Below are 11,320 nucleotides of genomic sequence, written 5' to 3'. Positions count from 1 at the left end.
TATGTACAGGGTTGGAGGGTCCAGTGTTTAGTATGTACAGGGTTGGAGGGTCCAGTGTTTAGTATGTACAGGGTTGGAGGGTCCAGTGTTTAGTATGTACAGGGTTGGAGGGTCCAGTGTTTAGTATGTACAGGGTTGGAGGGTCCAGTGTTTAGTATGTACAGGGTTGGAGGTAGGGTCCAGTGTTTAGTATGTACAGGGTTGGAGGGTCCAGTGTTTAGTATGTACAGGGTTGGAGGGTCCAGTGTTTAGTATGTACAGGGTTGGAGGGTCCAGTGTTTAGTATGTACAGGGTTGGAGGGTCCAGTGTTTAGTATGTACAGGGTTGGAGGGTCCAGTGTTTAGTATGTACAGGGTTGGAGGGTCCAGTGTTTAGTATGTACAGGGTTGGAGGGTCCAGTGTTTAGTATGTACAGGGTTGGAGGGTCCAGTGTTTAGTATGTACAGGGTTGGAGGGTCCAGTGTTTAGTATGTACAGGGTTGGAGGGTCCAGTGTTTAGTATGTACAGGGTTGGAGGGTCCAGTGTTTAGTATGTACAGGGTTGGAGGGTCCAGTGTTTAGTATGTACAGGGTTGGAGGGTCCAGTGTTTAGTATGTACAGGGTTGGAGGGTCCAGTGTTTAGTATGTACAGGGTTGGAGGGTCCAGTGTTTAGTATGTACAGGGTTGGAGGGTCCAGTGTTTAGTATGTACAGGGTTGGAGGGTCCAGTGTTTAGTATGTACAGGGTTGGAGGTAGGGTCCAGTGTTTAGTATGTACAGGGTTGGAGGTAGGGTCCAGTGTTTAGTATGTACAGGGTTGGAGGGTCCAGTGTTTAGTATGTACAGGGTTGGAGGGTCCAGTGTTTAGTATGTACAGGGTTGGAGGGTCCAGTGTTTAGTATGTACAGGGTTGGAGGGTCCAGTGTTTAGTATGTACAGGGTTGGAGGGTCCAGTGTTTAGTATGTACAGGGTTGGAGGTAGGGTCCAGTGTTTAGTATGTACAGGGTTGGAGGGTCCAGTGTTTAGTATGTACAGGGTTGGAGGGTCCAGTGTTTAGTATGTACAGGGTTGGAGGGTCCAGTGTTTAGTATGTACAGGGTTGGAGGGTCCAGTGTTTAGTATGTACAGGGTTGGAGGGTCCAGTGTTTAGTATGTACAGGGTTGGAGGGTCCAGTGTTTAGTATGTACAGGGTTGGAGGGTCCAGTGTTTAGTATGTACAGGGTTGGAGGGTCCAGTGTTTAGTATGTACAGGGTTGGAGGGTCCAGTGTTTAGTATGTACAGGGTTGGAGGGTCCAGTGTTTAGTATGTACAGGGTTGGAGGGTCCAGTGTTTAGTATGTACAGGGTTGGAGGTAGGGTCCAGTGTTTAGTATGTACAGGGTTGGAGGTAGGGTCCAGTGTTTAGTATGTACAGGGTTGGAGGGTCCAGTGTTTAGTATGTACAGGGTTGGAGGGTCCAGTGTTTAGTATGTACAGGGTTGGAGGGTCCAGTGTTTAGTATGTACAGGGTTGGAGGGTCCAGTGTTTAGTATGTACAGGGTTGGAGGGTCCAGTGTTTAGTATGTACAGGGTTGGAGGGTCCAGTGTTTAGTATGTACAGGGTTGGAGGGTCCAGTGTTTAGTATGTACAGGGTTGGAGGGTCCAGTGTTTAGTATGTACAGGGTTGGAGGGTCCAGTGTTTAGTATGTACAGGGTTGGAGGGTCCAGTGTTTAGTATGTACAGGGTTGGAGGGTCCAGTGTTTAGTATGTACAGGGTTGGAGGGTACAGTGTTTAGTATGTACAGGGTTGGAGGTAGGGTCCAGTGTTTAGTATGTACAGGGTTGGAGGTAGGGTCCAGTGTTTAGTATGTACAGGGTTGGAGGGTCCAGTGTTTAGTATGTACAGGGTTGGAGGGTCCAGTGTTTAGTATGTACAGGGTTGGAGGGTCCAGTGTTTAGTATGTACAGGGTTGGAGGGTCCAGTGTTTAGTATGTACAGGGTTGGAGGGTCCAGTGTTTAGTATGTACAGGGTTGGAGGGTCCAGTGTTTAGTATGTACAGGGTTGGAGGGTCCAGTGTTTAGTATGTACAGGGTTGGAGGGTCCAGTGTTTAGTATGTACAGGGTTGGAGGGTCCAGTGTTTAGTATGTACAGGGTTGGAGGGTCCAGTGTTTAGTATGTACAGGGTTGGAGGGTCCAGTGTTTAGTATGTACAGGGTTGGAGGTAGGGTCCAGTGTTTAGTATGTACAGGGTTGGAGGTAGGGTACAGTGTTTAGTATGTACAGGGTTGGAGGTGTGACGGCAGGATACAGTGAACATCTTAGGCTCCAACATGCAGGACTAAGTAAAAAATATATAAATATATAATGAAAATGGTAATAAAACCCCCAATAGAAATAGCACTATATATATATATCATGACTGTAGCGGTGATAAATACCTTCATGTCCGTTGAGGTCAAGGCAGACTAAAGACTGTTGAGTGCAATCTAATGTTAGCGACGCGTTGTTGTTTTGCCACAACAACACAACGCCACAGACGTCTCAAGATATGAGGGAGCGTGCAGTTGGAACATCTGTTCATTACTATACCATAAACATCTGTTCATTACTATACCATAAACATCTGTTCATTACTATACCATAAACATCGTTCTAGAGAATTTGCTAGTACACCTAAACAGCCTCACGACTGCAGACCACGTGTACGGCGTCGTAAAGGGCGAGCGGTTTGCTCATGTCAATGTTGTGAACAGAGTGCCCCATGGCGGCGGTGGGGTTATGGTTATAGGCAGGCATAAGCTACAGACAATGAACACAATTGTATTTTATCGATGACAATTTGAATGCCCAGAGATACCGTGATGAGATCCTGAGGTCCATTGTCGTGCCATTCATCCGCCCCACCATCACCTCATGTTTCAGCATGATATTGCACGGCCCCATGTCGCAAGGATCTGTACACAATTCCTGGAAGCTGAAAAATGTCCCAGTTCTTCCATGGTCTCTGTAGTCACCAGACATGTCACCCATTGAGCATGTTCGGGATGCTCTGGATCGACGTGTACGACAGCGTGTTGCAGTTCCCACCAATATCCAGAAACTTCACACAGCCATTGAAGAGGAGTGGGGACGACATTCCACAGGCCACAAATCGACAGCCTGATCAACTCTATGTGAAGGAGCTGTGTCTTCTGAGTGGCGCAGCGGTCTAAGGCACTGCATCTCAGTGCAATAGGAGTCACTACAGTCCCTGGTTCAAATCCAGGCTGCATCACATCTGGCTGTGATTGGGAGTCCCATAGGGCGGCGCACAATTGGCCCAGCGTCGTCCGGGTTTGGCTGAGGTAGGCCGTCATTGTGAGTAAGAATTTGTTCTTACTTGCCTAGTAAAATAAAAATGTGTCACTCTGTATGAGGCAAATGGTGGTCATAACAGATACTGAGGAGTTTTCTGATCCACGCCACTACCTTTTTATAAAGGTATTTGTGACTAACTGTATTTCCAGTCACGTGAAATCGATAGATTAGGTCCTAATTTATTTATTTCAATTGACTGATTTCCTCATATGAACTGTAACTCAGTAACATGTTAGAAATTGTTGCATTGTTGCATGTTGCGTTATTATTTTTTTATTCAGTATAATCAAAATCACTTTTTTTTCCCAGACCAAAACACTCCAGAGTTGTGTAAAATGTAAAGAATTGAATTTGGCTGTGGAGAAAGTTCTCTCCGCGTCTCTAAAGGAACTAGTCGTTCCAGATAAAGCTTCCAGGCCCCGCCCGGTCTGAGCTCAGATCACATGAGTCAGAGTTTAGACCCGAGTTAGACTCAACTTTACAACACTGACAAGGCTGCTGGGGTTTGTAATGTGCGCTGTCACTCGTTTTTTTGTAGGGAAACAGAGAAAAACTTTCGAAGGTAAATCTGTGCAGTAATTTGACTTTAGTCAGGTAAACGTTGAACTTTTTATTTCTGTTCGTTGTTTTTTAGGGGGGGAAGTTACAGAGTTGAGTAGATATGCGCGTTGTTATATTTTCCAGTGTGTTCTTCAGAAACAGCAGAAAGAAGGGGACAGTTTGCGGTGATAGTTAACCGACTGTTAGGAGAACTAAAGCACATTTACTTTTACACTCACTTTGATTTAACTTTCGATGATCGAGGTTTCGAGTTTCTCTCTCCGAAAAAAAAAACTTGATTTTTCTGGTTCTTTGAGTTGAATCTTTTTCTACATCTTTTTTTCTTGTCGGGTAAATAGTTTTTGGATAGTTTTGTTGTTGGAATAAACATGGATCCGAGCCAACACAACCCCCCGGCCGGACACCAGATAATCCACGTCCGTGGAGACTCAGAGACGGATCTGGAGACCCTTTTCAACGCTGTTATGAACCCGAAAAATACCATCGTCCCCTCCTCCGTCCCTATGAGGATGAGAAAGCTTCCAGATTCCTTCTTCAAACCGCCAGAGCCGAAGTCCCACTCCAGACAAGTAAGAGAGAGAGAGAGACCACCCTCACACACAGCCCAGATACAAAGCCCCCAGACACTTCACCAACTGTTTTACTTTAACCCACGCATGTTGTTAGTCAACTGTGTCCCAACACGTTCATTATATTCAATTACAAGGTATCTATCTTCTGTTGCTTAAATCAAGATCAATCAACTGAAAGCAAATTCACTTTTTGAGGAGTTGTTGAATAACTTTTTTTTTAAAGTGTTAGGCATATTACTATTACTACGTGCTATTACTATAATTCATGTAAGTTATTCCAAAAGTTTAAGTTACATATATATTTTATGTAGGCTTGATATAATGCAGTTTATTGTATTTCCGAAAAGTATTATTTAAATTAATACAGCAAGATGAACGTAATATTCGTTTTAAGATTGATATAAAGTTGTTAGTTTAAATCGACTTGAGGACCTATGCTTGTAGCAGGACTGAATCCTACCGGTTTAGTTAAACCCTTTTAATGTTAGTAAAAAGCTTAGGAAATCATGTGGCGGAATCACTCGTAGCCCATTTACACTTTTTAACCCTTTCACTTTATGCTCTTTAATGAGTGAGTTGAGCCAACAGTGCGCATGCGCGGTTGACGGTGGCATGGACGTGTTGGAGTATGCGCCTTCGGGACTTCCAGAGTTGTTGTCTCTGCTCAGCTTTAGCAGGCTGCAGCAGCCCTGTAGTCGGGACTTCCAGAGTTGTTGTCTCTGCTGCAGCAGCCCTCTAGTCTGGACTTCCAGAGTTGTTGTCTCTGCTGCAGCAGCCCTCTAGTCGGGACTTCCAGAGTTGTTGTCTCTGCTGCAGCAGCCCTCTAGTCTGGACTTCCAGAGTTGTTGTCTCTGCTGCAGCAGCCCTCTAGTCTGGACTTCCAGAGTTGTTGTCCCTGCTGCAGCAGCCCTCTAGTCTGGACTTCCAGAGTTGTTGTCCCTGCTGCAGCAGCCCTCTAGTCTGGACTTCCAGAGTTGTTGTCTCTGCTGCAGCAGCCCTCTAGTCTGGACATCCAGAGTTGTTGTCTCTGCTCAGCTTTAGCAGGCTGCAGCAGCCCTCTAGTCTGGACTTCCAGAGTTGTTGTCTCTGCTGCTGCAGCCCTCTGGTCTGGACATCCAGAGTTGTTGTCTCTGCTCAGCTTTAGCAGGCTGCAGCAGCCCTCTAGTCTGGACTTCCAGAGTTGTTGTCTCTGCTGCAGCAGCCCTCTAGTCTGGACTTCCAGAGTTGTTGTCTCTGCTGCAGCAGCCCTCTAGTCTGGACTTCCAGAGTTGTTGTCTCTGCTGCTGCAGCCCTCTAGTCTGGACTTCCAGAGTTGTTGTCTCTGCTGCAGCAGCCCTCTAGTCTGGACTTCCAGAGTTGTTGTCTCTGCTGCAGCAGCCCTCTAGTCTGGACTTCCAGAGTTGTTGTCTCTGCTGCAGCAGCCCTCTAGTCTGGACTTCCAGAGTTGTTGTCTCTGCTGCAGCAGCCCTCTAGTCTGGACTTCCAGAGTTGTTGTCTCTGCTGCAGCAGCCCTCTAGTCTGGACTTCCAGAGTTGTTGTCTCTGCTGCAGCAGCCCTCTAGTCTGGACTTCCAGAGTTGTTGTCTCTGCTGCAGCAGCCCTCTAGTCTGGACTTCCAGAGTTGTTGTCTCTGCTGCAGCAGCCCTCTGGTCTGGACTTCCAGAGTTGTTGTCTCTGCTGCAGCAGCCCTCTAGTCTGGACTTCCAGAGTTGTTGTCTCTGCTGCAGCAGCCCTCTAGTCTGGACTTCCAGAGTTGTTGTCTCTGCTGCAGCAGCCCTCTTGTCTGGACTTCCAGAGTTGTTGTCTCTGCTGCAGCAGCCCTCTAGTCTGGACTTCCAGAGTTGTTGTCTCTGCTGCAGCAGCCCTCTAGTCTGGACTTCCAGAGTTGTTGTCTCTGCTGCAGCAGCCCTCTGGTCTGGACTTCCAGAGTTGTTGTCTCTGCTGCAGCAGCCCTCTAGTCTGGACTTCCAGAGTTGTTGTCTCTGCTGCAGCAGCCCTCTAGTCTGGACTTCCAGAGTTGTTGTCTCTGCTGCAGCAGCCCTCTAGTCTGGACTTCCAGAGTTGTTGTCTCTGCTGCAGCAGCCCTCTAGTCTGGACTTCCAGAGTTGTTGTCTCTGCTGCAGCAGCCCTCTTGTCTGGACTTCCAGAGTTGTTGTCTCTGCTGCAGCAGCCCTCTAGTCTGGACTTCCAGAGTTGTTGTCTCTGCTGCAGCAGCCCTCTAGTCTGGACTTCCAGAGTTGTTGTCTCTGCTGCAGCAGCCCTCTGGTCTGGACTTCCAGAGTTGTTGTCTCTGCTGCAGCAGCCCTCTAGTCTGGACTTCCAGAGTTGTTGTCTCTGCTGCAGCAGCCCTCTAGTCTGGACTTCCAGAGTTGTTGTCTCTGCTGCAGCAGCCCTCTTGTCTGGACTTCCAGAGTTGTTGTCTCTGCTGCAGCAGCCCTCTAGTCTGGACTTCCAGAGTTGTTGTCTCTGCTGCAGCAGCCCTCTAGTCTGGACATCCAGAGTTGTTGTCCCTGCTGCAGCAGCCCTCTAGTCTGGACTTCCAGAGTTGTTGTCTCTGCTGCAGCAGCCCTCTTGTCTGGACTTCCAGAGTTGTTGTCTCTGCTGCAGCAGCCCTCTAGTCTGGACTTCCAGAGTTGTTGTCTCTGCTGCAGCAGCCCTCTAGTCTGGACTTCCAGAGTTGTTGTCTCTGCTGCAGCAGCCCTCTTGTCTTATCCTCCAGTCTATATAAACCGAGTGGTGATACTTGGCCTTCTTATTATCATAATGTTTGCTTTATTCAACTTTATGAACAGAAAGTTTGTTCTTATTGCATGGAACAACAACCAATTTATTAATTAATTAAACTCGTTCTAAAACTTGACTATAATTTGTAATTATATTAATTACTTTGAGGTGAATAGTGCGGAACATGATTGAACAACATTTAATTTGGTGTTTTGTATAAAAACTTTCCATCAGTAATCTGGGTGACTCATGCACAAGTTAGTGAATCATTTCTCTGACTCCCCTCTTCCCTGACTCCCCTCTCCTACTCTCTTCTCCTCTTCTCTGCCTCCCCTCTCCTCTTCCCTGACTCCCCTCTCCTCTACCCTGACTCCCCCCTCCTCTTCCCTGACTCCCCTCTCCTCTACCCTGACTCCCCTCTCCTCTACCCTGACTCCCCCCCTCCTCTTCCCTGACTCCCCCTCCTCTTCCCTGACTCCCCTCTCCTCTACCCTGACTCCCCTCTCCTCTACCCTGACTCCCCTCTCCTCTTCCCTGACTCCCCTCTCCTCTACCCTGACTCCCCTCTCCTCTACCCTGACTCCCCCCTCCTCTTCCCTGACTCCCCTCTCCTCTACCCTGACTCCCCTCTCCTCTACCCTGACTCCCCCCTCCTCTACCCTGACTCCCCTCTCCTCTTCCCTGACTCCCCTCTCCTCTACCCTGACTCCCCCCTCCTCTACCCTGACTCCCCCCTCCTCTACCCTGACTCCCCCCTCCTCTACCCTGACTCCCCTCTCCTCTACCCTGACTCCCCTCTCCTCTACCCTGACTCCCCCCTCCTCTACCCTGACTCCCCTCTCCTCTACCCTGACTCCCCTCTCCTCTACCCTGACTCCCCTCCCCTCTTCCCTGACTCCCCCCTCCTCTACCCTGACTCCCCTCTCCTCTACCCTGACTCCCCCCTCCTCTACCCTGACTCCCCTCTCCTCTACCCTGACTCCCCTCTCCTACTCTCCTCTACCCTGACTCCCCTCTCCTCTACCCTGACTCCACCCTCCTCTCTCCGTCCAGACCAGCACAGACGCAGGTACGGCAGGTGCCGTCGCCCCCCACCACGTGCGTGCCCACTCGTCCCCTGCCTCCCTACAGCTAGGGACAGTGTCTCCCCTGTTAGGCATGGTGCCTGCGGGCCCCCCCCCATCGCATCTCCGACAGTCATCTTATGAGATCCCAGAGGACATGCCCCTGCCCCCGGGCTGGGAGATGGCCAAGACCCCCTCTGGACAAAGATACTTCCTCAAGTAAGTTTAATAACAGCACCTTATGTATGTTAACTCTCTATACCTTTTGTAATAATGCTATTATTAACATTCAATAACAGCCCTATGGGCCCTGGGTTCAGGATACAGCTGGAACGTAGTGTCTGGGGGTTCAGGATACAGCTGGAACGTAGTGTCTGGGGGTTCAGGATACAGCTGGAACGTAGTGTCTGGGGGTTCAGGATACAGCTGGAACGTAGTGTCTGGGGGGATACAGCTGGAACGTAGTGTCTGGGGGGATACAGCTGGAACGTAGTGTCTGGGGGGGATACAGCTGGAACGTAGTGTCTGGGGGTTCAGGATACAGCTGGAACGTAGTGTCTGGGGGTTCAGGATACAGCTGGAACGTAGTGTCTGGGGGTTCAGGATACAGCTGGAACGTAGTGTCTGGGGGTTCAGGATACAGCTGGAACGTAGTGTCTGGGGGGATACAGCTGGAACGTAGTGTCTGGGGGTTCAGGATACAGCTGGAACGTAGTGTCTGGGGGGGATACAGCTGGAACGTAGTGTCTGGGGGTTCAGGATACAGCTGGAACGTAGTGTCTGGGGGGATACAGCTGGAACGTAGTGTCTGGGGGTTCAGGATACAGCTGGAACGTAGTGTCTGGGGGGATACAGCTGGAACGTAGTGTCTGGGGGTTCAGGATACAGCTGGAACGTAGTGTCTGGGGGTTCAGGATACAGCTGGAACGTAGTGTCTGGGGGTTCAGGATACAGCTGGAACGTAGTGTCTGGGGGTTCAGGATACAGCTGGAACGTAGTGTCTGGGGGGATACAGCTGGAACGTAGTGTCTGGGGGTTCAGGATACAGCTGGAACGTAGTGTCTGGGGGGGATACAGCTGGAACGTAGTGTCTGGGGGTTCAGGATACAGCTGGAACGTAGTGTCTGGGGGGATACAGCTGGAACGTAGTGTCTGGGGGTTCAGGATACAGCTGGAACGTAGTGTCTGGGGGGATACAGCTGGAACGTAGTGTCTGGGGGTTCAGGATACAGCTGGAACGTAGTGTCTGGGGGTTCAGGATACAGCTGGAACGTAGTGTCTGGGGGTTCAGGATACAGCTGGAACGTAGTGTCTGGGGGTTCAGGATACAGCTGGAACCTAGTGTCTGGGGGGATACAGCTGGAACGTAGTGTCTGGGGGTTCAGGATACAGCTGGAACGTAGTGTCTGGGGGTTCAGGATACAGCTGGAACGTAGTGTCTGGGGGTTCAGGATACAGCTGGTTGTATTAGAGGGACTGGGGGTCTAGTCATATCTAGTGGTTGTATTAGAGGGACTGGGGGTCTAGTGATATCTAGTGGTTGTATTAGAGGGACTGGGGGTCAACTAGTGATATCTAGTGGTTGTATTAGAGGGACTGGGGGTCTAGTGATATCTAGTGGTTGTATTAGAGGGACTGGGGGTCAACTAGTGATATCTAGTGGTTGTATTAGAGGGACTGGGGGTCTAGTGATATCTAGTGGTTGTATTAGAGGGACTGGGGGTCTAGTCATATCTAGTGGTTGTATTAGAGGGACTGGGGGTCCAACTAGTGATATCTAGTGGTTGTATTAGAGGGACTGGGGGTCCAACTAGTGATATCTAGTGGTTGTATTAGAGGGACTGGGGGTCTAGTGATATCTAGTGGTTGTATTAGAGGGACTGGGGGTCTAGTGATATCTAGTGGTTGTATTAGAGGGACTGGGGGTCCAACTAGTGATATCTAGTGGTTGTATTAGAGGGACTGGGGGACTAGTGATATCTAGTGGTTGTATTAGAGGGACTGGGGGTCTAGTGATATCTAGTGGTTGTATTAGAGGGACTGGGGGTCTAGTGATATCTAGTGGTTGTATTAGAGGGACTGGGGGTCCAACTAGTGATATCTAGTGGTTGTATTAGAGGGACTGGGGGTCTAGTGATATCTAGTGGTTGTATTAGAGGGACTGGGGGTCCAACTAGTGATATCTAGTGGTTGTATTAGAGGGACTGGGGGTCCAACTAGTGATATCTAGTGGTTGTATTAGAGGGACTGGGGGACTAGTGATATCTAGTGGTTGTATTAGAGGGACTGGGGGTCAACTAGTGATATCTAGTGGTTGTATTAGAGGGACTGGGGGTCTAGTGATATCTAGTGGTTGTATTAGAGGGACTGGGGGTCAACTAGTGATATCTAGTGGTTGTATTAGAGGGACTGGGGGTCTAGTGATATCTAGTGGTTGTATTAGAGGGACTGGGGGTCAACTAGTGATATCTAGTGGTTGTATTAGAGGGACTGGGGGTCTAGTGATATCTAGTGGTTGTATTAGAGGGACTGGGGGTCCAACTAGTGATATCTAGTGGTTGTATTAGAGGGACTGGGGGTCTAGTGATATCTAGTGGGTTATTAGAGGGACTGGGGGTCCAACTAGTGATATCTAGTGGTTGTATTAGAGGGACTGGGGGTCTAGTGATATCTAGTGGTTGTATTAGAGGGACTGGGGGTCAACTAGTGATATCTAGTGGTTGTATTAGAGGGACTGGGGGTCTAGTGATATCTAGTGGTTGTATTAGAGGGACTGGGGGTCCAACTAGTGATATCTAGTGGTTGTATTAGAGGGACTGGGGGACTAGTGATATCTAGTGGTTGTATTAGAGGGACTGGGGGTCTAGTGATATCTAGTGGTTGTATTAGAGGGACTGGGGGTCTAGTGATATCTAGTGGTTGTATTAGAGGGACTGGGGGTCCAACTAGTGATATCTAGTGGTTGTATTAGAGGGACTGGGGGACTAGTGATATCTAGTGGTTGTATTAGAGGGACTGGGGGTCCAACTAGTGATATCTAGTGGTTGTATTAGAGGGACTGGGGGTCCAACTAGTG

At 49.0% G+C, this 11,320-nt stretch overlaps 1 protein-coding gene across 1 annotated transcript in view; it reads left to right on the top strand.

Annotated features, from left to right (window-relative positions):
• Positions 1-3,767: 3,767 nt before the first annotated feature.
• The window catches only part of LOC106595041 (transcriptional coactivator YAP1), a 129,269-nt gene continuing 121,716 nt past the window's right edge, over positions 3,768-11,320 (top strand). Inside the window, exons 1-2 of the mRNA XM_045704163.2 lie at positions 3,768-4,454; positions 8,234-8,463. Of these exons, the coding sequence (XP_045560119.1) occupies positions 4,254-4,454; positions 8,234-8,463 (431 nt within the window). The 5' untranslated portion in view covers positions 3,768-4,253. The remainder of the gene's footprint in view (positions 4,455-8,233; positions 8,464-11,320) is intronic.

The sequence above is a fragment of the Salmo salar genome, chromosome 20 (assembly GCF_965601325.2).
Source record: "Salmo salar chromosome 20, fSalSal1, whole genome shotgun sequence".
NCBI lineage: Eukaryota > Metazoa > Chordata > Actinopteri > Salmoniformes > Salmonidae > Salmo > Salmo salar.
This window is presented reverse-complemented; position numbering and strand designations above follow the sequence as displayed.